At 40.2% G+C, this 25,065-nt stretch overlaps 1 protein-coding gene across 4 annotated transcripts; it reads left to right on the forward strand.

Annotated features, from left to right (window-relative positions):
• Positions 1 to 187: 187 nt before the first annotated feature.
• Positions 188 to 23,225, forward strand: CD47 (CD47 molecule). Of its 4 annotated transcripts, XM_037378227.1 has the most exons (12): positions 188 to 319; positions 3,712 to 4,062; positions 5,403 to 5,450; positions 7,731 to 7,820; positions 11,638 to 11,739; positions 12,099 to 12,191; positions 12,752 to 12,847; positions 14,663 to 14,755; positions 16,277 to 16,308; positions 18,599 to 18,623; positions 19,289 to 19,316; positions 21,746 to 23,225. In XM_037378227.1, exons 1-11 carry the CDS (start codon positions 274 to 276, stop codon positions 19,312 to 19,314), a joined length of 1,002 nt encoding a protein of 333 aa, XP_037234124.1. In that variant the 5' UTR covers positions 188 to 273; the 3' UTR covers positions 19,315 to 19,316; positions 21,746 to 23,225. The 4 variants fall into 4 exon arrangements, with proteins under 4 accessions (XP_037234124.1, XP_037234123.1, XP_037234127.1 ...); XM_037378226.1 differs by lacking the exon at positions 19,289 to 19,316; XM_037378230.1 differs by lacking the exons at positions 18,599 to 18,623; positions 19,289 to 19,316.
• Positions 23,226 to 25,065: the final 1,840 nt, after the last annotated feature.

Here is a 25,065-nt window from a genome sequence, read left to right on the forward strand (position 1 = left end):
CACCCGCGGCGCCCAGCCCGCCCCAGCCCCGGCGCAGCCGCCCGCCACGCTGCGCTGAGGCGAGCGCAGGGGGAGCGCAGCCGCCCGCCGGCCCCCTGCACCGTCACAGCCGTCACTCACCCCCGCACCAGCGGTTGCAGCCAATCAGCGTCGGGAAGGCCCCGCCCCCCTCCCCCGTACGCCCCGCCCCGCGCGGAGCCGCCCGCTCGCTGCGGCGCCCAGCTCGGGGAGGCCACCGGGCTGCCTGGCCGCGCTGCCTGCCGCCGCTCCGCCATGTGGCTGCTGCCCGCTCTGGTGCTCCTCAGCGCCGTGGGCGCCGGTGAGTTCCCGCTGACCGACCTCCCTCCCCCGTTGTCCCGACCCCTGCGGCTGGGCCCGCGGTAACCGGGTCCGTGCCGCCTTCCAGCGGGTTCCGGTGCATGCGCCCCGCCAGCCGCGGGAGTGCCCGGGGTGTGAGGGAGGGAGGGCAGAGCCGCCTGCCCGGGGCCGCGCAGCCGCCGCGCTGGCGGGGGTGGGCAGCTCGCTCCGCCCGGCCCCTGCCCGCCGCCACCGCCGGTCACAGCTGGCAGGGGGGGGTCCGCCGGCCCCCACGGCTCGCCGCTTCCCCCCCGGGCTGGGGGCGTGCTGCCGCCGGCAGAGGTTGCGGGGGAGAGGGGGGAGGCCGTGGCCAGCGCGGAGCTCCCTCGGCTTCTTGTGCCTGGTAGCGTGAGGGCAGCCCGGCTTAACGCGTGGGGAAATACCGCTGGGCGGCCACACTGGTGGCGTTCTGTGCTGTTCTGGGGTGGACGGTGTTTCTTGGGCTTAAAAAGAAAGTTTGGGTGCCGTTGTAAGTGGCACCTTACGATCTAACCTTGTCTTTCTCTTTCTCGAGGAGAGGCGGGGGGGGGGGAGGAGAATTAGAAAAAACCGACCACGCTTTCGCTGAGGTGCGAATGCTCGATTATTCTTCTTCTGTCAATAAGCACCAGCTCTAAACCCTCCTGCTGAAACCAGGCGTCAGAATGCACATCTGGGTGCTGGGTCAGCACTGGGCTGGCTGGGTGCTGGGGCGGTCTGAGAGGTGCAGGTGTCTGTCAGGTGCAACCACTAAGCCCAGCCAATTTTGACATAATATGTCAAATTTGTGTTCCCGACTTTGTGTGGTATATATATAGTGTTTGAAACAACCTTTTTTTGTGGCAGCTTCACAGCTGGGTATTCTTCAGCGGGCCCCCCCTCCCAGACTGCTTGGTATAAGGCTCTAAAATTGTCACCTTAACGGATGCCTCTAAGCTGATAATCCATGAAAAAGTTTGAGGCTAGGAGCCCGCCTTGTAGTCCACTGCCTGCAAGATTTGGGAGCTGTTGCTAAAGAGTTCTGATGACTTGCTTGTACCACGAAGAACATCAGAAACCGATAGCGGAAATAGCGTTTGTAGTAAGCAGTCAGGTTCCCTTTCGTGAGCCAGCAGCCACGCAACCTCTTCTACCAAAGCAGTTGGATTTGCAGAGGACGAAACCCACAAGTATTTGTGTGCTGCTTGGTGGTGCCTGTTTGCAGCCTGCTCGTTATTTCCCCGGCACTCTGCTGGTGGAGCAGTTCACATGAGTACTTCTTAATTGGCTTCAGGCAAAATAGTGCCAGCTGTCATACAACAGCAAACCGGTGGAATCAGTAATTTACAGCTCCCTGCCGTTCTGTGCTAATACTAGGAGAAAATTGTGATCAATTTAATTCCTTCAAGATGGTTGGTTTTTGTTTGCTTTGGTAAATATTTGAAAGTATAGTTGCTTCGCTTAGTTGGAAAGCACCTCTCTTGGTGAAATGGAGCCAGTGGGGAATAAGTTTTTCCCGCAAAGTATAAATATGCTAGCTCTAAAGGAGAAAAAACAACCCGTAAGCCCAAAAACAAACCCCACTTGGAAAGGACTCCACACTTGGAAACCTTTTGTCGTGTGGTGCTGTTAGGGTGAAATTTCTTTCACGAGAACCATTGAAGCACTACAGCTTTTAATTCTGTGCATTTATTTTGTTATTAGGGCATAGTTTGTGGTTTGGGTAGTTTCCCGCTGTTCTACTTCTGTTACTTTTTTATTTTTTAAGGTACAGTTTAAAAAATGCAACACAGTGAGTAAACCAGAGAACAATTCTTTCCTCATTGTAAAGTGCTGTCATGAGTAGTACATACAGAGTCCGTTTATTAGAACCTTTTGATATTCAGTAGTAATCCAGTGACTTGTGTGAGAATATAAAAGCAGTGTTTCAAAGGTCTGATCTGAGACTCTTGCTTTGAAAAAAAATTAGCTACTGTAAATGGTGACACAACTTTCACTGACACTTTTGTTTTTCTTTCTCCCTATCCCCTAATTGAATTTAGTCATCAAATGCATATCACAATTCTGAGCTGGTTTATGCATGTGCATGCCAGTAGCTCCTCTGAAATCACTGGGGCTACTCCAGTTTGTAAGTCTGTGTGCTTACAGTAGTAGGGGTTGTGGACTTGTTTTACAGTACAATATCTTTTTCCATGTTTGGTTTTATAAGGTGCATATAGTCAAGCATTTTGAATAATTAATGCCACTGGGACTTTGGGGAGCAATTACTGTTAGGACAGCTATTAAACTTAAGTTATGATTTCACACAAATAAGGAAATATACAGAAAATGAAAGATTCAGAGCCTTCATACTTTGCAGTCAAGCTAGTTTAATTAACCTCTTCTGGTTCTTACTGTAATTTAAATACTGATGATACAGCTTTTTGTATTCTCAAGAGCTGATGAATTGATCGTCATTTCTGATAAAATCTTGGCATGGGATTTATGTCTTTCTTGCAAGAGGGGCCAGCCAGTACTACTCTTTTAGAACTGAGGTGCAATGTGGGAGCGAAATGGTAAAAACCAGCAGTGATAACCTAATCCTGCGCAGTGGTGATTTTTCATTACCTGCATTGAATGCTATTGTTAGTACCATTTATCACAGTGATTTGTATTACAGGTTGCTTATTGTTAGAAGTTCTCGGTTTTCAGTTATATCGTATATACACTCAAATACTAAGTAATCTTATTTAATACATGGTATTGTGTGTGCACCTCCTCCATTGGAAAGGAAAAGAGAGTATTTGCAATAAGTGATCTAAACCTGTGGGCATTTGGCTCCACCTTCAGAGATACGAGGGAACAAATGACAAACCTTTGTTGGCTGAGCTGCCCTGCCTGCCTTCTCTCAGAAGTGTAAAAGTAGATTTTTTTCCCTATGTCCTTAGTGATGTCAAAAGGATGCTTGCATGGAGCTGATGCCTAGATCTTCGTTTTTAGATACCTGGGTGATCAGCAGCAAAAATTGGAACATCAGTGGGACAACCTGTGGTTAATATTATGTGTATGCTTTGCAGAAACCTGGCCTTGGTGCAGTATTGCTGCATGTGGCATTTTGGGGGAAGCGTCCAAGTAAGCGGCAGCCCAAAGTTTTATTACTATTTTTTGTGATAGCTTATGGTATCTTACATTATATCTTACATAGCTGTCAGAATGGCTAAGTCTACTTCGAGCAGCTGTGGTAGAATTATAACACTTTTTTTTTCTTCTTCTGTTATTCCCTTAAAGCATGGTTCACTTTGTGGTTCCGCAGGCAAGGTTATTTTGTTTTCCCATGTCATGTGTTGTAATTCTTTTTTCTTTCTTCTCTGGTGTATTAAGAAATAACTCTGTGTTGCTTTTCATTTTCCTTTATAGGATCTGCCCAGTTGGCATTTAGTGTGACAGATGTTGTTGAAAGAAGTGACTGTAATAAAACTGTCATTTTACCTTGCTATGTGACTAATCTAAAGGAGAACAATGCAAATGTCATGTTTGTTACGTGGAAAAAAGAAGGAAAAACAATTTTTTCTTTTGATGGAGCAAGAGCGGAGTTTTTCAGAGACCCAACAGTTCCATCAGCTAACTTACGATCTCAGACGGATTTACCCAAGGGTGATGCCTCTCTAGAGCTTAACAGTGCAGACGCAGAAGTTGGAAATTACAGTTGTGAAGTAACAGAATCAAACAGAGAAGGAGAAACAAGGGTTGAACTTAGAAGCCACTCAGGTGAGTTGCCTGCTATTGTTCTAGAGTCTATTGGGAGAGAAAACAAGCAAAATCTCATGGGGAAGAGAAAAATAATGAATATGACAATGTATTACTTTAAATTGAAAATACAAAAAATATGGCACCCGGGCCTTCTAACGTAAATGCTAATGTGAATTACTTTGGATGAAGTTACAGGGGAGTGCTTCTGTGGGAAAGATCTGAACACATTTTATCATTGTATAATAATGTATGAAGATCACTTGTCTAATAGAGTGAAATCCATGCTTTCCTACATCTTTTAGATCACATGGTGATATTTTCAGCACCCTCATGTTATTGTGTTACATGCTGAAACATATTCCTGATATCTTTGTAATTCTGAGAGATACGCATCCATCACAGTGGCTGCAGAGATCTTTTCTTTGAGGAATTGCATCGTGAAATCTTTAGCTAGGCTGGAAAAATTACAGCTAGAACTAACAGAAATTCTGTGTAAGAGCTCCAAAACTTGGAACTGAAGGTATGCAGTTTTCCAGTAAGGTTGGAGGTGCTACTACTAGATGGTAACTTGTTATGGTTGTCTAGCATTAATCATCATCCTCAGATGATAGCGCTTAAAATAGTCATAACTAACTGATGAATTTGTCAGTTAGTGAGCCGTTTTACCTTACCTTACAGATGCAGCCCATGTGCCGTAGTGCCTCAGCTATTGCATAATGGGGTCTGCTCTATGTGTGCAGCCTGTCTGGTGTGCTGCAGAAGTGACAGTTACACTGAACGTGTGTGTGTTTTTCATCTATTCTGCACAGGAGACTTGCTTCTGGATAGCTTCTCAGAAATACTGAGTATGTTACATGTGTCTAGCACCTGTGTACTGTAGAATTATTGAGGATGTTTTTGTGATGAGTTTTTGCATTTGTCCTTAAAATGCATTTTATGAAGCTAAACCAGATGTCCTGCTGCAAACATGTGTAATGCACAGTTGGGTCTAATTATTGAGTTGACCATATATCCTGCAAGCCAAATGTGATCCTGAAATGGAGTGAGAGGGGCACAGCCACTGAAAGAGTGAGGATGCTACAAAATCATTCCGTTCTTAGAACACTGCAAAAGCAGGGAAAGGGGTATAGGCAGTTTCCTTCCTTCCCTTATAGTTTCTTCGTTACTCGACCTTTTTGGACTGTTACTGCCTTTCAGTGTTAAGCTCTAGAAGGGGAAACAAGGCTTGAGGATGTAGTATAATCAAGTCCCATTTGTAAATCTTGTTTATTTTTATTTTTCTGTGTTTAGAATTTTGAAAGTGGTATAAAGACTACAAAGCAGGAAACTGATGTAATTTTTCTAATTTCATTTTCTAGTTGTCAGTTGCGGCGAGGAAAGTACTCCAACACCAGAGGAAAAATGTGGTTAGTGAAGAATTTATAGTTGCGAGGTCACATTAGGTTTGAGAGTATATGCTAGAAGATGTAAAACTTAGTCTTATGTTTGAGGGTTTAGCCGAAGGTAAAACAGTCGCTTGCTCTCTTTAAATTCTCCTGCATAACTTTTTGTTGTTTGTTCCTAAGCATTCTAGAGAGACTCTTGAGATAATAAGCTAATAGAAGAAAGTGTAGCAAGTGAGTTTTGAAAAGGGTCAGTGAATAATGGAAATCCTGTACCAGTCTGCACTCTTGTCATTTCTGAGCAATGAATTAATGCTGTCACTACTAATATGTTCCAACTGATACTTTTACAAAGGTAGTGTTACGAGAGCCAACTGTTCTCCATCTCGCTTTACAGAATTCCTGGATTCATCTAGGAAGTGAGTAGCAGAATGAGCAAGATTTCTGTGCCAGTGCCCTCGTCTTTGGGCACACTCTTTCCTGATCAGTTACCTTCACAAGAGAGTGACCGTAAAGTTTCCCCTTTTTCTTTTCTTTTCCTCTTTTTTTTCCCCTCTCTCCCTCTTTTTCTCCCATCTTTTTCTCTTTTACTCTCCTGTCTTACTTCCCTTTCCTTTCCCTTTTCCTTCTCCTCTCCTCCCTGCCTGCCCACCCCCGCACCGTCCATGTCTGGAAGTCTCTATTGTTAGTTTGGAACTGACTTCCTTATACTGGCTAGTTTGGAACTGACTTCCTTATACTGGCTCTCAAATCCTCCAGGAGTTTTGAAGCACCAGAGTAAGGGAAATGTATTACCAGGAAAATGTGTTCAGCTGTTTCTCTTACTTGCATGTTGCATGTACCAGCAGTATTGCAAACATTGCCATACAGTAAGTGCTTTTAGACTCTATAAAGACTGGACCATATATGGTTCCATGTTGCACGCTGAAGGCCTAGCAGATACCAGGCTTCATGACTGCTTGCTTTCTCTTTTAATACTCGGTAGTGTCATCTGGAAGTGCTACGTAGGAAATGAAGCTGCTTTAGAGTCTGCTTGCAGATACTTTCAATTCATTAATAATTCTCAATTACATCAAACAGCATCACTGGGATTTGCCTGTAGGGTTTGGCTCATCCAGAGACTTGTAACTGTGCATCGAAGTTACTGTTTAATATTAGTTGCTTTTTTGAAAATGCAAATAAAACAAAAAGCCTTGCTTTAAACAGTTCATTAAATTAGGCTTCTTTTGGTGATAAAGTTGTTGACGGATAGTCCTCCATTTCTCTGCCTTTAGCATAATTTGTGATTGCCTTGTATTTGTGTTGTAACCACAGTATCTTCTTCTGTGACCCCTTGCAGGAGGAGGGGAGGGGGAAGAGGGGAATTTGTGAATTTAAAACTGTCTTCAAGGTATTTACTTGGTATTGAAAGTTGTAAGTTGCTACTTAATTCCATGTTTCTGGAGCTGCAGATACAGCTTTTAAATATGGAGAGTAAGTTAAGAGTATGCACCTAAATGAAGATTAGCAATTGATTTGGAAGCAACGGTGCAGGCAGAGGAACGGTGGCAAGTATAACTTAAGAAATGGAGATTCTGGATTCTACTGAGTGAGTCTAAATGAAGTTATGAGCAGAAATGCAAGAAATCAACTGCATTTTCTTGTTCAGTGGCGATATTTTCCTAATTTCATGTTGGAAGGTGGCTTACACAGTTTTACAGCACGAGTGACTGAACAGCCTGAGGCATCCAAGATGCAGGGGAAAAAAGGCTAAATGGGTGGTGGTGGGAGGACCTAAAGAAAAACATGTGATTTCTGAAATTAACAAAGCAGTGTTTCCTTCTCTCTTGCATTAGCTCCTGCATTCCTCATCACACATCTGGATTTCTAAAGGAATTGTGGCAGTTGGGTAGAATAGAATAGCTGGGGAAATATCAAATTGGATTTTTCATATCTTCCCTGCATAGCCTAAATATACCATTTTCCCAATCTGCTGTGCTGTTTGTAGTTCAACAATCTAACTAGCTTGTACTGCCAGACTATAGCGTAAACATGTCCTCTACTCCAGTGGAGGTTAAGACCCCCATTTTTGGAAAATGTTAGGGTGACTAGAAATGCTGAAAACAGGTTGTCATGCACGGGATCAGAGTGAAAAAATAGATAGGTAGAAGTCATAGCTTGCTTAGCCTATTATAACTCTTAATTGCTAACCATTGCATACAATATTGAGCAATCTAGAGCACAGCCTAAAAGGAGCAATAAATGTAAAGCTAATAACCTCAGTTTTTGTTTTCTTCCTACCGTTTTTCTTTGTTTGTTCTCTAGGATCATGGTTTCTTCTAGTGGAAAGGGCTATCATCATAGCGTTGCTGTTCTTAGTTATTATTTTGTGTTCGGCTCAGTTAAGTGTTGTTGGTAAGTATTGACTCTTTAATTCCTTGCAATTATTGATTCATCCGAAAATCACTTGCATGCGTAAAAGAATCTGTGTAAGATGAAAGGTGGTGCTTACATCTAAAAGATGTGTGGTAGAATTGATATAGATAATCCACAGAAAGGCGGTATGTCTGCTTTGTCAAGTAACTTGGCATTCAGTTTGCTCTGGAATCCTCTCCTGATCATCCATGCTGTTACAGTCATTTCTGGGCTTGCTTTTGGCATGAATTGGCTAACCTCACCAGAGAATTAACTCATACACAGTTCTCAAGGTAGTTCCTAATAAGCACTGTTTACAGGCTTGGTCAATAAGAGTACGGCCAAGCTACACTCTTTTGCTCTGCATAGTTGTCAGTTTCCTTTGCTTTGAGCCTTGCACTCTTGCAGGACACATGACGTTTTTGGCATCAAGCTACAAAACCACCAGTCAGCCATGGCATTTGCAGAGTTTGGGACCTTTGAACTGAAATCGTGACCTCCTCAAAAAGATGTGCGTGTTGGGGCTTCAGCATGCCATGTGGTGCCACAGTCGCGCTGTGTGGACGCAGGCACTCTGTGGTAGGGGTTTAGCCCTAAGCAATGGGATCTGAGCAAACCAGTCTGCTCTGCTTGGAGGCCAGGGGTTGGGTGCTTTCCTGGGGTTAAGATTTTTAGCTGCTCTGTGCTTTCATGGCAGAGGTATGGCATGCAGCCTAAAGGATCTGTGTTCAGAGCTAGTCTGCTATGCGGTGATGTTTCTGCTGTCAGGACTGTTGCAAACTTTTTTGCATGTGTGTAACTTTTGTAGGGTATATTTGATAATATCTACTGTCATTGGTTAGAGCAAGGAAGCTTTTCTTCACTGTAGTTCACCATTACATTATTGAATCATCAGAAACAAAACCACGTTTCGTTTTATGGTCATAAAATCAATATGGAGAATGGTGGTGCTCTCGTCTTAATGTGAAATTGTTCATTAGTCCTTTAGCCATGGCTGAGTTATAATTTAATACCGACATCAGTGCTTTCGTTAAATGTTTTTAGAGGCAATACATTCACCAGTGTCAGACATCCTTAGGTATTCTTTATGCACTGGTCTCCAACATCTGTGCAACGCAGAGTGTGCTTTATGGCCTAGTCTTTCAGATGATTCCCTGTGGTGCAATTTTTTATGTCAGCCTTTGAGGTTTTTTCAGTCTTTTTCAATTTGTAGATGTCATGGTTTAATCCCGGCCAGCAACACAGCCCCACGCAGCCACTCACTCACTCCCCCTCACCCAGAGGGATGGGGAGGAGAATTGGAAAGGAATGTAGAACTCCAGGGTTGAGATAAGAACAGTTTAATAGGTAAAGCAAAAGCCGCGCATGCAAGCAAAGCAAAACAAGGAATTAATTCCGCACTTCCCAAGGCCAGGCAGGGGCTCGAGCATGCCTAACAGTTACTTGGGAAGACAAATGCCACAATGCCAGACGTCCCCACCTTCCTCCTTCTTCCCCCTGTTTATATACTCAGCATGATGTCATATAGTATGGAACACCTCTTTGGCTAATTTGGATCACCTGTCTGGCCGTGTCCCCTCCCAGTTTCCCGTGTCCCCACTTGCTGGCAGGGCCTGAGAAACTGAAAAGTCCTTGATTTAGTATGAACATCACGCAGCAACAACTAAAAACATGGGTGTCCTGTCAACATTGTTCTCGCCCCAAATCCAAACCACAGCACTGCACCAGCTACTAAGAAGAAAATTAACTCTGTCCCAGCTGAAACCAGGACGCTAGACTTCTAAAAATATATAAAAAAAATAGAAGTCTACTTAGTTGAATCCATAAGAAATGGAAAGAAGTTGTACTCGGAGTGATTTATAGTAATCACATACATATTCATCCATCTGTGTATAATTTCCTTTACTATCTTCTCATGAACCTCTGAAAGTGGTATGTGACTCTTCAAAGGCCCAGCCGTGGTCAGGGGTTGAAAACCAATATATGTATTTAAGATGATGTTATTTCTATAGTGTTAGATTCCTGATTTTCATTGTTGTTTACAATGGTTTAGGAGTCTCTGATATGTTCAGGAATTGTCATTACCTTGCATTCATACCAGAACCTCAAACATTTTTAGTATTTTGATAGGAGAATAATAATTGTCCTGAAATAAGCATGGGTAACACCCATGGAGAAGCACAATCGCTTTACAGGAGGAAGTTGAACCTGTTTGGATTTTTTTGCACCTCTGCACTTTATTGTGAGGTCTGTGACCTCTGTGGGGAAAAGTAGTCATGCTACCTCTAACTTAATAAATGTGGGTGTACTTGCTGTTTGGTTTTGTTGGGGGTTTTTTTGTTTGTTTTTTCCTTTTTTTTGGATTGTTTTAGTTAATGTGTGAATCCAGCAATACTACAGTATACCTTTAAATAGTTTGTTAAACTGGGCATGATTCTTCTGTGTAACACTTGGGAATATATGATTTTTCTCGGTTTTGTGTTTTATGGGGGTAGGGTGGGGGTTTTGTGTTGGTTTTTTTTTTTTATTGTTGGTTGGTTTGGGGTGGAGTTTTTTGGTTTTTTGGTGTGGTTTTTTTTTTCTTACAGGATTGGCTTTTAAGTATAGCATATGCATTACTTATTTTTGCCTTTTTGTCTTGCTTTCCTTATTTAGCACATTTATAATATGAAAAAATGTGGATTTCCAGTACAGATAATGCAGCAAGTTTTTATTATTACTACTCTTCCAAATAAGTTTTTGGTTTAAATGGCAGTAGTATTTGAGAATATGACTGGGGCCCTGTTGTGTTAGGCAATGTGAATATAATGAAGGAGTTTTAAGTGTGAGAGTATTCTGTAACCCTTCTGTACATAAGATTCTATTAAATATTTTGTCACATGTACTCTAGAATATTTACTGTATCCTCATAATATTTTTTTGGTGTGCTAATGCAGTGCATGTAAGTGGGATGTTAGTTCTGTATGTGTGCCTTGTTTTTCTTTTTTGAAGTTACTTACAGTATTAGTTTGTTCTGTTTGTGATCACCAATTTCAACATACGCCAAGACTGTTAGTATATTAATTTTGAAGCATGGAGTAATAAGAGCTGCCATTTTTGTGTCTTAGTGTTAGCAGTGTGTAAGGCAGAAACACACACAGCTTATTACGATTTTCTATTTGTACTGTTCCTTCTTTTCCAAAGACTACTAAAGTGCTGCTGCTTTGAAACCCTCCACTGGAATCAAGCATCTCTGAGATGGCAGCTATTTAGCAGTGCAGCTTTAGTGAAAATTAATCTTGTCTCTGGCATCTGAACATGTAGGTCATACCATATATACTCCTCTTCAAAGCATTCTGGTGAGATAGGAACAACACCCTGCTGCCTTGGGGACAGAGGTGATGATGTCTGACCTCACGCAGCGTCATGGGGGAGAATATTAAACCTGGAATTTCTAAATCCCTGTCGGACACTCACTTGAGTAACAAATTCACTGCAACGTTATTTAAATGTCAGTAGTGCATCTACTTGAGTTAACCTGTGCTATGTCCCAAAGTTATTTTCATAACATCTCATCTGAATTGTATAGAAGGGGGAGTTGAGAATTTGACTAGAACATCAATGCCAGGTTTCATTTATCAGAATAAGCTATATTAGCCATATCAAACAACGAAAACAAATGAATTGTTAGTAATATATATATATATATAGTTCCTGTTTTTTAGGAATTTGTTTCTTTGTTTAGGACAACAGTCCTAATTGTAAAATCTGTGTATTTTAGTGAGAGAATCTGACTGTCTGATTGGTTTCCTCTCTGTCTCTCTGTTTTGTCTTTAAGCATTAAAATATGACATGGTACTTCAGAAGAAAATGGGCATTATTGTAGCAGGTATCATCTTCACAGTTGCTGCTGTTGTAGGCACTGTTCTTTTTGTCCAAGGTAAGTGTATTAAAATTGTCTTCCCAGTTTAAGGGAATAACAGCACAAATTAATCTCTTCCATGCAATTGTATGGAAGTTATTACCACCTGTTAATTGTCATCTACTAATTTTGAAATGGAAAAAAATAATTATAGAATGTAACAGAAACAGCATTGTGCTTGTCAGGCCCTCAGATGATCATAGGGAGATACAGACTCCAAATGAATATTAGGGGCTAGGGAGTGACTTCTGGTGCTTTGGTGGGATTTTTTTCTGGTCCCTAAAAACTTGATGATACTAATGATTTACTTCTGTTGCTTTGTGCTTTAGTTCAGTCAAGGATTTCTGTTTTACTAATTTCCATCCAAATGTTTGCAGATGGGTATACTGCACAGAATCAAGCTGGTCTTGGCCTAATTGTAGTCCCTGCTCTGATTTTGGTACCGCTTCAATACTTTATGTTTGGGATTGGTGAGTATTTATTTTTTCATGAGCTCAGGAGCATACTGACAGAAACACTTGAGCTCTCTCCCCCTCACATATTCCGTATACTATTATCATTTTTATAAATAGGTGCTACGATAATGTCCTGGATTTCTGACATTCTTGGTATCTTTAAGTAAAATGTGTAACCTGTGCTTGTTTGGCTAAATTGCTTCAGGAAAGAACTTTAAGTTATCTGCTTGAAAACATGAGATTTAGGGTAGGACATCTGAGTGATTCCTGCTCTTGCTTCCTGGGTCTTGGGACTGGGATGAATAACTTAACTCTCAGAATATGTGTTTCTTTCTTCTTGAGGTTTATTTATAATTTTATTTGTATATACATAAATCTGTTGTGTATACATACAAGACCCCTGAGTGACTTGTCAGTTTTGTTATCGCACTGGCTGGCTGATCTTGGCATTTAGGAGAATCTAGGTTTTTTTGTAAATAAGCTACCTTATTTACAAAATAAGTCTCTTATTACAAAAAGTCTCTGTAGTTAAACTTTAAGAATTACAATTTTGTTTCTTTTTCTGTCTTTCCCAGTTTTTGATAGTCTACCACAAACAACATTTGCTCTGATAGGTTTGCAAATTCTTGGTTATATAATTGCTGTGGTTGGTTTTGCACTGTGTGTCTCAGGTAAGCAATGAATCTTCTGTAAAAGTGTCAATACCCAATGTTTTATTTATTTGTAACACTGAAATGCTGTGAAAATGGCTTCACTACATTGAGTGTTAGCAACTTCTGTAAATGTACTTCAGGACTACTATGTTAATGCTTGTTTTATTTGGTGAAACAAGAATAGCCCGAAGGCAGTATTACATATATCAGTTTCATTAGTATGACTGTATCCAGCGTGACTGCATTTTATGAGCAGTTGCTTTAAAAATAAAAAAGTTGATTGTTTTAATTTTGCAACAGTTAGTGCCCTAAAGAGTCACCTAAAACCAACACTGACCTTTATTACTGTTATTCTTACTGAGGCCTAGGGGATTCAGAAACTAAATCAGTCTCATCGTAATTTTCTCCTGTTCAATGAATAAATCAGAAATTATTGTTAATCTTTGCTGGTATGCGACTGATAACTGAGTTGCTGGGAAACAAATGCCATTGAAGCAGCCTGAGAAGGCAAATGCAGAGACCATAAACTTGGAAGAGACAGTTCTTAAGATCGTTTTAATCTGGTTGTGGCTGGCATTTTGCTTCAGCACTGAAAACCAGTCACTGTTGTAAAGGAACACAAACGAAGCACCGTACAGAGTGATACCCCTTATCCCTGCTTCTGACCCTCCCCTTGTCCCCTGCCTGCCTTCCCTTCCACCTACCAGAAAACCCTGCAGCAGAGAAAAAGTTGAATTTAGGACTGGGCATCCTTGGCGGTATATTTAGTAATAGAATACATGCTTGTGTTCATTGGAAGCACTGTATATCCCCGAGTTACTGTTTTGTAGAGACATTCTTCATTTTAATAATTTATTTGGTTGGGGATTTAAGAAAAGCTGCTTTTCCTTGAAGTGGTTTCTAAAGGTTTCTCAAACGTGGGTAATGATAGACCTTTCAATGGAGTTGTGATTTGAGTTTTATGCCTATTGTTTAGTATTTACGGAAGTACTTGTAAGGGTTATCTGAGTGTTGTGAAATGTAATAGTAAAATTAACTGATGGGAGACTTCTGGTAAAGCATTAATCCTCTAGAGTAATACAAAATGGAGGATGTTTTTATTATGCTCTCCAGTAGAAAGTCCCTAGTTTTTCAGGGTGACGTTTTTACAGGTCATGTAAGGTAGATGTTATCTGTATCTTTAAAGTTTAGCTCAGTGACCCTGAAGTGTCAGCAGAAATAGCTCGTGCTAGGCTGAGCTCACAGATGGTTGCAATGACTTCAAGAACCTGGAAACAAGGATCAGAGAACCAGGGAGCTTCTGTAGTGAGCTATGGTTAGGTTGGAATAGCTTGTTCCTGCCCTGTGATGTCCCTTTAAACATGGAGCAGTCCTGTTACCTGCGGTGGATTTGCCTCAGTACTACCTGCATAGTCTGCTCCTTTCTTCCCTTCTGTTTTTTGTTTAGACTTTTTTATCAGTAACAGTGTTGTATTCTGTAATCTCATGTAATTATAGTTCAAAAAAATTGGGATTGAAGGTGTAAGTTAAAATTTAAAATGCCATTAATGAAAGAATGTTGTTGGTTGCAGTGTATGACTGTAAAATAGCTAAACTGTCGTAGAACAGTACACCTAAGCAGGATGAATCAGTAAGTGCCTCTGTATCATTAAAGAATGTATCCAGAAAAAGAAAGATGCAGAAGTAGTTCTGGTATAAGTTTAAAAGAGAAATTAACAAGTGTCTGGTTTTATCAGCTTGCTTATTTTAGTATTCAGTTGTATCTGAAAAAAGGGATGTTTGTGCTTCTACTTGTTCATGGTGATGCACTTTCTTTTACCATGTTTTTAACAGCCTGCCCTCCCTTACATGGGTCTGTTGTGATTGCTGGCTTAGCTATTATGGCCATTGCGACTTTGCTTAGTCTGGCTTACGTGTTTATTATGGGTAAGTAGCACCTAATGTTCTGCTTTTTTTTTTTTAGCACTTAAATATTCAGAAAAGCAATTTTCTCTGTTGTACTTTTCAGAGGTAGACACAGCTTATTTGAAGATCAGGTGTGATTTCAGGATTACACAGTTTCAAAAATTACTGGAAAGTTGTTTGTATATATTGCCTTTCATAGAGCCTGTGGGGAGTCTTCGGTAAAGAAATTTACAGCTTATCGTAATAAACTGCCTTGAGATCAACACAGCAAGGTTTCTCAAGTAAGAGTTTCAGCTGTAGGATGGATGTTGCTGTTTAAGCTCAGCATTTATGCAGTTGACTAGCTCGAGCTTAGAACGAAGAGAGCAAAAGGATTTCAGGGTGTCTATAGGGTGAGTTATGGGATGGTGTAGGCAAAAGCTTATCAAAATATGAATTTAAAAAAGCAAAGTCTGCCTGGTGATTTCCACTGGTATAGATGTAGGCTAAAATAAGAGTGATTTGAATGCATACATTTCATTTTAGTGAATCCTATTTTTTCTTACACTTAATTTTAAAAGCCAGGAGCAAAGAATGGCAATACTTTGTTTCAGAAACTGGCCAGTTCACCAGATCTCAAAAAAATGGCAAATTTAAAGATATAAAAGCCAGGCAGGCCTGCTAAATAAGCAAAAAAAAAAAAAAAAAAAAAAAATAAAAAAAAATGCAGTGCTGTGTAATTTGGAATGCCGGCACACCACAGCGTAACATTATGTGGGCTTTACAGCTTGGATCTGAGAGCAGAGTGACTTCATTTGTTTCAGGCTGTGCATGAAGACTCTTCAAGCAGCTTGTTAGTTCGGATGCAGAGCCATGCAGCTGAGGCTGTATTGCTTCCAGAAGCAGGCTGATGTGTATACAGTCAGCACGGTCCCTAGTCTGCCCTGAACTATGCAGTTTTCCAGGTTTAGAATGTGCACACCGTGTGTGGGTATGGTCAGAAATAACAGACCCTGAGACAGGGCGAGTTTCCATTAAAGAAGAAATTAGGGCAGAATGCCTAATATGTAATGCCTGAGCTAGGTGAAGATGAGTAAAAAATGGTGACAGGGGTGAAGCGAGCCTTTTAACAATAATCAAAGTAATTTTAATTGACTTTGGGCTACTTGTAATATGTAACTGATGCATTGTGCTAATCATCTGTATAAATGTTGCATCTGTAGTTTGATTATGCTGGCTGAAGAAATCAAATGTGACTGTTGGGGTAGGTTCCAGCACACCAAAATAAGCACGAAGAGTAGTGTGTAGCGTAATTCGTTCTTAGGACTGACTGCATGAGTGAGACAATTCACATACTATATATGATGAGATTATTTGGTTCCTAAACAGAGGAGTGCTTAGAAGCTTAAGAATTTGCAGATCATCATATTAAATAGTTTTGGATAGGGGAAGCTTCAGTTTTGTGTGTTGCTACTCTGTTCCAGGTTTTATCAACAGATATTTTTATTTGATTGATCTTGATGTTTATTCATCTGCCTGGTCACTTTTTTGTAATTATTTTAGGTTCCAGAATGAAAGATCATCCTCGTCCAGGGGTAAGCTTAAAATTAATAAATTTGGGGTGACTAGATGGCTCAGGGGATTGTAGTGAGATACTGAACCTTTCTCCACTAGTTCGAATTCAGACCAGGTTGGTAGCAAGCGAAAGTTCTGGCTGTGTAACAGATGTCTAATGTTGAGTGAGTTGGTGGTCTTCATTGTCCCTATTGAGTGTGTCTATAGTACTGTAATTGCCACCCTTACCTAATGGCTACTCCGACTGTTGTGCCTGAATGGAATTTCAAGGGCTGTCACAAAGAGGTGGTGGATGTGAAGGGAAGTTTGGTGTTCTTTAACAATGCACTCTTTCATAAATATAAAGACCTTTTGCTCACCATAATGAAAATGCCCTTTCGTTAAGGTGAGTGCGAAATACCGTTGATTTTTTTTTCATCTAGATGGCTTGTAATGAAGACCTAGGGGTATTTTTTCCTGTGGTCTTTCACACCAGAATCCTTTAATATTCTGTTGAATTCCCAGCTATATAGATGCTATAGCCTTGGCCTTTCTTGTTTGTTTTTCTTATTTTCCTATAATGCCCTTTAATTTGATGAGACCATCTGAAAGTAGAGTGTCTGTCTTTAGGTAACACAGAACAAATAGAAAAGCTTTTTTTTTTTTAAGAAGGTCTTTCAGTCAGTTTTTCTGAATTCTAGAGTTACTATTCCTAAACTAGTAATTTTCATAGGCGTATGGAGTGCTTTGTAATGATCCATGAATGAGAACTACCTAATTTCTGGGAGTTCTGCAGAAGTAAAGAGACACAACTGTAAAATACCAGTAAAATTTCCTTGTGGTAAGGGAGCATGGCAAGTACGAAGTCACCCCATTTCTTGGCTGGCAGCCGTCACTTGAGAGACATTTCCAGGTCTCCTTCAGCCTGAGACCCAGCTGCGGAAGAAAGATGGTTTCTAATCGTGGGGCAGGAAAGCTGACTGCAGTTAAGACAACAGAGATAGATTGATTTATTTATTTATTTTCTCATCCACTTTTGTTTTAAGGGGTAGTATTTCAGAGGGTTGGTCTCTCACTTATGGAAGGAATGTAAGTGCACGAAGTTCCAAAAAAAGAGAAAGGTTCACAGAGTTCATTATGTTATAAAAATTTGCTGAGAAGCATATTACAGATAAGCTTCTTTCAAAATGCAGTCTTGCCTTTAACATACTCTTGTTTACTTGTAGCATGGAAGCAGACAGGGCAAGAGGAGATTTTTATTTCCTTTTTTGACTTTGTTTTTCGTTGTAAATTAAGCTTTGAAATAGAAAACAATATGCTAAATAACACCCTTTGTGAAACTCCATTCTCTTTACGAACTGTTCTCTTCACAAAGTGGATTGACACTGCAGCAAGGATTTGACAAATAAAGAAATAGCTACAATTACATAGTAGTGAACATCATGTTAACTCTCTGAATTGGAGACAGGAAGGAAATAAAAATAAATTTTTAAAATGTAGAGGTCTGAAAATAGTTTTTTGGCAGCTGCAGTTAGTGGAGGGTCAGATACAGAGAAATTCAGGTAGCAATTATTTTTGCCCACGAACTTACAGAAAGGTGGAAAATCAAGTGTGTTAGTATGTTGCTCATTTCCATCAAGGGCTGTTCAGCATATATTGCTGTACTTCAGGCAATAAATAGGTGTGAAGTAATTTTAAAAATACGTTTTGATTCTGTGTAATCTAAAGACTGTGGAAAACTTAGTATCAGTGAAGTGCTTCGTTTTGACACTGGGGCACACTTACAAAATAATGCTTGATATTTTCTTGAGCTGAGGGGGGAAAAGGTGCCTATTTTGAAGTCTGCCATCTTAACCAATTACTGATTTTTTTTATTTTTTTTTAACACTTATAGATTGTGTGTGTTGTTTCTGATGATTGTCTGCCAAATTAAATGCACAACTGTGGTGTATTTCCTTTTGAGGAGATTACACTTTGTTGTTTGGCTACTATTTTTTTTTAAGTCATGCTGCTTTATTACTAACCATTGATCAAATCACAGAAATAATCAGTTAGGTTTTAGAGCTTAAAAGTAGTATGTGCATGCCTTTTCTGCCACCTAGAGGTACTTCATCTGAGGAAAAATGTACAATGGGGAAGAAATAGTCTGGAGAATGCAGTTATTGACTGATTTTTTTTCAGCACTCTAGTCATTTTATTAACTTTCAGCTTTCTTCGTTTTTGTAGAATCACTACTTACTGTATATGTCAATTAGAGTAATTTAACTGTGGCGAGCCAAAAGTAGACATGAAGGCTTTTTATACATATATATATTTTTAAATGTTTTGCAGAAAGCTGTAGAAGAACCACTAAATGGTAGGTGAAATTCAAGGCTTATCTTCTAATTAAGGGATTAATTATGGAAAAAGGCCAAAAAATAATTGTAGTTCTCAGTACAGCAGCACTGAGATGCCAGATTGGTATGTCAACTTATGTGGCTCTGGGCGTTAATAAGAGTTTGATCTTTAGATGAAATTGTGCCTGCAGCTCCCAGCTCTGTTCTACACTGCTCTGTTTGCTAGCCAGTGGCACTGTTGGACTGTTTAGGATAAATCTAATACCTCAGTATATTATATCCACCCTCTTCACCTTGCAAAAAAAGTCCAGCTGTAGGAGGAAAAGAGGGACAGGTCTTGAAAGTTGATGTTAATTCTTCTTCATAAGCATTTATCTTGATGACGTAATTACACTTATAACAAAATCTGTCCTGTCACTCTATTCTGTTGCTATTTTGGGGGGTTGGGGAAGCTCTACCATAGTGTTGGGAAACTCCGATAGCGCTTAAGATGGGGGAAAATTGCAATGAGAAAGGGATGACTCTTCTTTTTTTTTTTTTTTTTTTTTTTTTCTATTCTGTTCACTAATTGGCATGCTAAGTAGTAGCAAGTTCTAACAAAAAAATTAGAATTAATCTGAATATTAATTATGAAACATTTCTTGCTGTTTTGCTCATTACTAATCCATTTGCTTGGCTTTTAAAGATGCAAAAGGAGTGATGTTAGAATGATGGTAAGTCCAGAGATATCACCAGATATTCATTTTAATTAACATGTATTTGGGGAGTTTGATGTTTAGAGTTACTCTGTGCTAATATGATGAAACTTGGCAGAGAGGTTTCAGTGCAGGTGCTGTTCTTAATTCAAATGATATTTCACTGGAAAGAAAGAATACATATTTTCTGTATTATACATAGAGGAAGAATGAGTATTTCTTAACAGTGAAGAGGATGAGTCAGTGAGAACTTAAATATGTTTCTGATCAAATGTGGAAAGTCAAATAGTTTGTATGCTTCCTTTATGCTTATGTAGTATTTAAGATGCATGTACTGTTCCGTGGTGGTGGGTGGTTGTATTTGGTTTTCAGGTTTTTTTGTTGGTGATATAACCAAGCCTTCTCTGCATATTTAATTGGTGATCTTCCGTGGAAGTTCATAGGAAAGTGGTTTAAAATTAGACGACACACACACACACTCTTTAGGTATTATTTAAATTATCTGGGTTTTGTTAGATTTGTTTGTATTCCAATCAGATTTCACTCAGTTTATTACTATTCAGGGTCTGATGGTAGTGTGTAAAAACAAACAGAATTGAAACACATTTTAATAAAATTTAAGAACGGTTTAAAAAATGGCAATTTTTTTTCTGACAAACCTGAATTTTGACCTTTTAAGATATAAAAGTGCACTGTGGCTTCTGCCCATTGGTTATGCTTGATGTTTAAAGATCTAACATATTGTAAACAAAGATGTATGTTTCAGTGCCCTGGCCCAACTTAAGATTTCTTCTGATTTGAAATAACTTCAACACCATGATTAGTCCTTCTTGATTTTATAATGGCCTGTGAGATTGCAACACCTACTATGTGTAAATAGACCTCTCCTAATTTATAATAAGCCGTGAAATGGGAGGGACTGCATTAACTTGGCCCAGAATTCCCAAACTGGTACCTGAAGTGGGTAACCAAGTTTGCAAAGATTCTTGGTTCCTGCAGCTCATATCTGTTGGAAGAGTAATAGAGTCTTCCTGGCCAGATTGTTGCGTTGAAGAGCTTAAATGATAGATTGATTAGATGCTGAGGTCTGAAAACGAACACAGTCTTTTATTGATTCTCTTGCATTCAGAAGCTGTACTTCCTTTTCACAGCAGTAGGGTAAAAGAGCACTTGTTGATGCTTATTGGTATCTGTTTCTTCCTGGAAACTGAGCAGACTTGTCATGAGGTATCACTAGACCCTTAGCCTAGTACTCCTGCATCAAACTACAACACTTTGCTACTCAGGATAAAGAGTAAGGTCACTCTAAATCTACTTAATCTACTTGAAATATTTTTATGTCATGCTGCTTCTAGAAGGCGTGAATTGACAATGTGACAATAAATGAGATACTAGTTAGCCCTAATTGGAAAAAGGTATATCAGTTGATTTTATAAACAGGCTTCCTTACAAATACCACGTACTGCTAGGTTTGTTACTTAGGACTACTAGGTGAGTCATCCAGATATGTCACAGCATTATTTTCTAAACCAGTAGCAATACAAGCACTTTTGCAATACAAAGGACAACTGCATAGGTGTCACCTAAATGCATGGATAAAATGTATAGCAGTTAGTATAATCTGAAGTAGGTGGCGTGGAAGGTAGGTCCTGCATCAGAAGTGGTTATTGCTGCTTCTTCAAGTCAGTGGTTTAATATTTACCACTGCATTGCATTCAGAACTCACTGCGGGGGGAAGATAAGGATTTGATCCCTACAGTTACCACATACTGCTGAAGAACAAGGTAGAGTTTTGCTTGGAGATCTAATTGTAAATAAGTTGACTGTTTCTTCTTGGGTCTCATTTCGGCTTATAAGAACATGCCTCCTCTTCTAGTGCTGAGGTAGAGCTTCTAAAACTACAGAAATTGCTAATTATCAGTTTCATTTTGACTTCTAGGGTAGGGTTAGAAATCTGTGCAGCTTCTGCCCTGAAAGACGGCTTCTAAAAATAACGGAAGGCTTTACAGATCGAAGGCAGGGGCTCTTGACTCACAGGCTGGAGGCAGGAGCCTTCTGAGGTCTACCTGCTTTCTACCTTCCCTTGAAAGTTCACACACTGAAGGAGGGATGAGTGCAGTGGTGAAGCACACTAGCTTACAAAGTATCATGAGAAGGTAAACCAGCATTAGGAGTAAGGTCAGAACAGGTCAGGCAGCTGAGCCTGGGTGCTACAGCTCATTCCGGTTGAGGAGTTGGGGTTCCAAGACAATGCACACTTTCCTGTTGTGGAGAGGCTGAAACATCGCTTGCTGTTAGTACCACTTTTCTTGGTTATATGAGCACAAAGCGTGCTTTCAAAATTTGAAATGAAAAAAAATGATCATTTTTTAAGCTGTAACTTGGGTAGGCAGCACAAAATGTGCTGCTCTTCCTGAACTTTTTGTTGTTGTTGTTTAAATTCCCAGATCTGCAGAGCTATGTGATGTGTGAAAAGTACACCGTTGTTGATACACCGTGGCCTTGAAGATGCACTACTCAACGAGAAGAAATTCAGGAAACTAGTTGTTTTGCATGTGTGGCAAAAGTGCTTTTGATATAAATGATGTAATTTTATAGTCAGAGCAGCTGTAGCAAGGAACATGTGTGTTTGCCCACATGTGATCTTTATTTTCTTTTGTTATGGTATATATGGGATGGTTGAGGGTGAGAATATAAAAAGCACTGTTTGCCCACTACAGGGTCTCCCTGCAGTAATCCTTAGTGGTATTATTTTCAAAAACTATCGTTTGTCACTGCTTTCATAATGGGCCTGCTCAGCCCAAAGATTGCAATACCATTTAGACTATTGTTTTCTTTTATTTGTGTGCATGGGCAAGGTATGGTCATGTGTCTACAATACAAGCAGGAAGTAGAGATTGTACAAATACATCTTTTTTGACATTCAGCAAAACTTTTTTTAAAAAAATAAAATGCTGAAACACAAAGTTGCATAAGTACAAAGTTTACTCCTAGCTCTCCTTAAGTTTTTATCCAAGTTCTCCTAATTCCATGAAACAGTAGTATTCCTCTCTGTGGACAGCAGTCATGTATGCTCTGGTGGCTGCTATTTTAGTCCAGTGAGAGAGCTCTCCGTGCCTCTTCTGTGTTCTTTGATGAGAAACTGCTCAGCTGTTGGAGCCTAATTCAGCACTGGAATTATGGAGCACAGCAGCTAGTAATTTTCATGCTGAATGTGGTTCTTGTGCGTGTTCATGTTGTGCAGTGTGTGGTACTGGAAGCAATTTCAGGCTTTCTTAACTCAGTGAATTTGTAAAAGTCATGGATGCTTCATGAAAATAGGAGTTGCCCTATTTAGTGTATTTTTGACAGAGTTTTAAAATCTCTTTTCTTGAACGGAAAAAGGAGCTATTTCATTTCTGACCCGTTTGTGATGCTGCCGTTACGTTACAAATACATAAAATAGAAAGTAAGTAGAGGCTGATGAGAAGTGAGGAGGTTCAGTTTCTGTATATATGTTAAGTGGAATGGTTAAATAAGTTTACTAGAACTTGCACATTCCATGAGATTTTACCGCCTTTTACAATTGTTTGGGGAGTTGTTCCAATATAGTTGGCTTCTTTTGGACTTCATGTATACTTTGTAGAAATCTTGACACTGTCTCCTCTTTGTACTAAGGTGATATATTTCAAAGCTACACGTGGTTTTCTCCTCCTAACAATTTAAAACTGTGTTTGGAAAGCTGTTGCCAAAAGGTACTGTAATAATATCCATGTTTTTAAAGATTGAGTAATTTGGCACGTCTCGGAGTTGGATGTCATAAGCAAAGGTTTGTGTCTGTGTTACGAGTATGTGTCGCAGAGGTTCAGGTCTCTGCATGTTGCGCTCCAAATCTCGATGCAGACACCTTGCATCAAGAATTCAACAAAATAAAATTGAGGTATCTGATTTTACAGCATTTACTCTTACAAACAGTCCTTTTGCTAGGGCTGCAGGATTGAACCACTTAAAGGAACCCATGGGCCAGCCCCTCGCTAAGACCAGTGGAACTGGCCACAGTGAAAATGATTATTCATGTGATAAAGCATTTTAAGAAGCACGTATGGCTTACGCTACTTTCATACCTTCGAGTTTGTCAGTGGGAGTATTCATATAAGATTTGAGCCCCAATATATGAATCTTCTGATACAGGTTTTTCCCATGATTACAGCAATCTCTGCCTCAAGGTGGGAGGTTAACTCCCCATTAGCAATTCAGTGTAAGAATTCAGAGCTCCCGATTTATAACTGGTGATGCCCTCTGGCAAGTTGAAAGTTGAGCAGCTGAGGAATAAAACCCAAGCCAACTGGAATTGTGTTGAGGTATTCTGCCTTATAAAAACCGTTACGTATAATAGCTTTATGTTAAGTTCTGTAAAGCAAACTGCAGTAGAACCCGTCTGTGTTACTGTGGGACGAGAGCGAGCTGTTACGAGCCATTGTGGAAGCGTGAGGAGCTCGGTGGCCATGTACAGGCTGCAGAATCAGTTGCCTCAGAAATGAGAGAAACCCACCATCCTGTTGTTAAGGGCTCAGCTCTGGGCTTCTTGTAGGCACAAATTTAAAAGCGAGCATTTGAAGTCATTGATACACCCAGCCCTTTCCCACTAGTAATTTAAAACCAAAGTTGTTCATAACTGTGTGCTTCCATTTGTGTGTGTACGTGTGTATATATAAATATATAGACATTTTAAATATCTGTAGATCTATAGTCTTTACCCAAGAAAATGTTTTTATTTATGAAACAATTTTGTAAATATTGTGCTAATATACTTAAAAAATAAAGTAATTTTAAGTTGTTTTTGTGAGAAATTTTCTTGCTGCTATCACATTGAACTTCTGTAACTGCTTCTCTAAGTTTGTAGTCATAGCTTCTCCCTGCCTTCACACCCTCCTTCCCCCCACATCGTTTGTTGGGTATACAGCAATGTGCTCGGCGTTACTTAGGCTGCTGCAGATGGTTTTGCTTGGGAGATCTTGGTATTTCTCCTTAAAAAGGTCATCAAGTTGGGGAAGAAAGTATGTAGATTGCCCCCTGATAACCTCAGTTAGGCTGCCTGGGTTCGGATGTCAGATACCATCACCGGAGTGTGCTGTGGGAGGAAGTAACAAGCTCCCCGTGTAACTTCAAAAACACAGCAGAACAGTGCGTGCTTCCAGTCGGTCTTTGCAACACCAAACTGTTTTGGTGAGAAGAGGGTTTCTGATGCAGCTGCTGAAAGTTCCAGATTTTCTGAAGTTGTTTGACGCTAATTTAAGAGTGAAGAGATGAGAGAAGGCTGTAAGTCCTGCCTGGAATATTTTTCTGCTTGTACATCCCCTTCAGTTGAGCTGAGCTGATGGCAACAGTTGCAATTATTAGTGATTCCCTGCCTGTTCAGGGTGATTTGAACCATGGCTGTGACTTCAAGTTCTCTTTCAAAATCTTTTGTGATTTCCTCATGGACACACACTTTTCCTCTCTAAAGGAGCCATGGATCACAGTTTGAGCTATGAAAAGCTTTAGAATTTTGCTGTGCAGGGACCTAACTGCGAGGTGAACTGTAAGCTCAGAGTGACCCTGGTCCTAAAGCTCAGGAAGACTGTGCTTGGAACTCGGGGTGAGAGAAGTGGGGCCATTCGAATAAGTGGTTGGAGAATATCTCAGTGCAATCGCATCCAATACCTGTAGTTCAGACTATTCCAGTCTGGGAAGCCAGGAAAACCAGCCTGAGCCTGACCTGTCCAGTCCAGAAGCCGCCTGTGGAAGT

Source organism: Falco rusticolus, chromosome 2 (assembly GCF_015220075.1).
Source record: "Falco rusticolus isolate bFalRus1 chromosome 2, bFalRus1.pri, whole genome shotgun sequence".
NCBI lineage: Eukaryota > Metazoa > Chordata > Aves > Falconiformes > Falconidae > Falco > Falco rusticolus.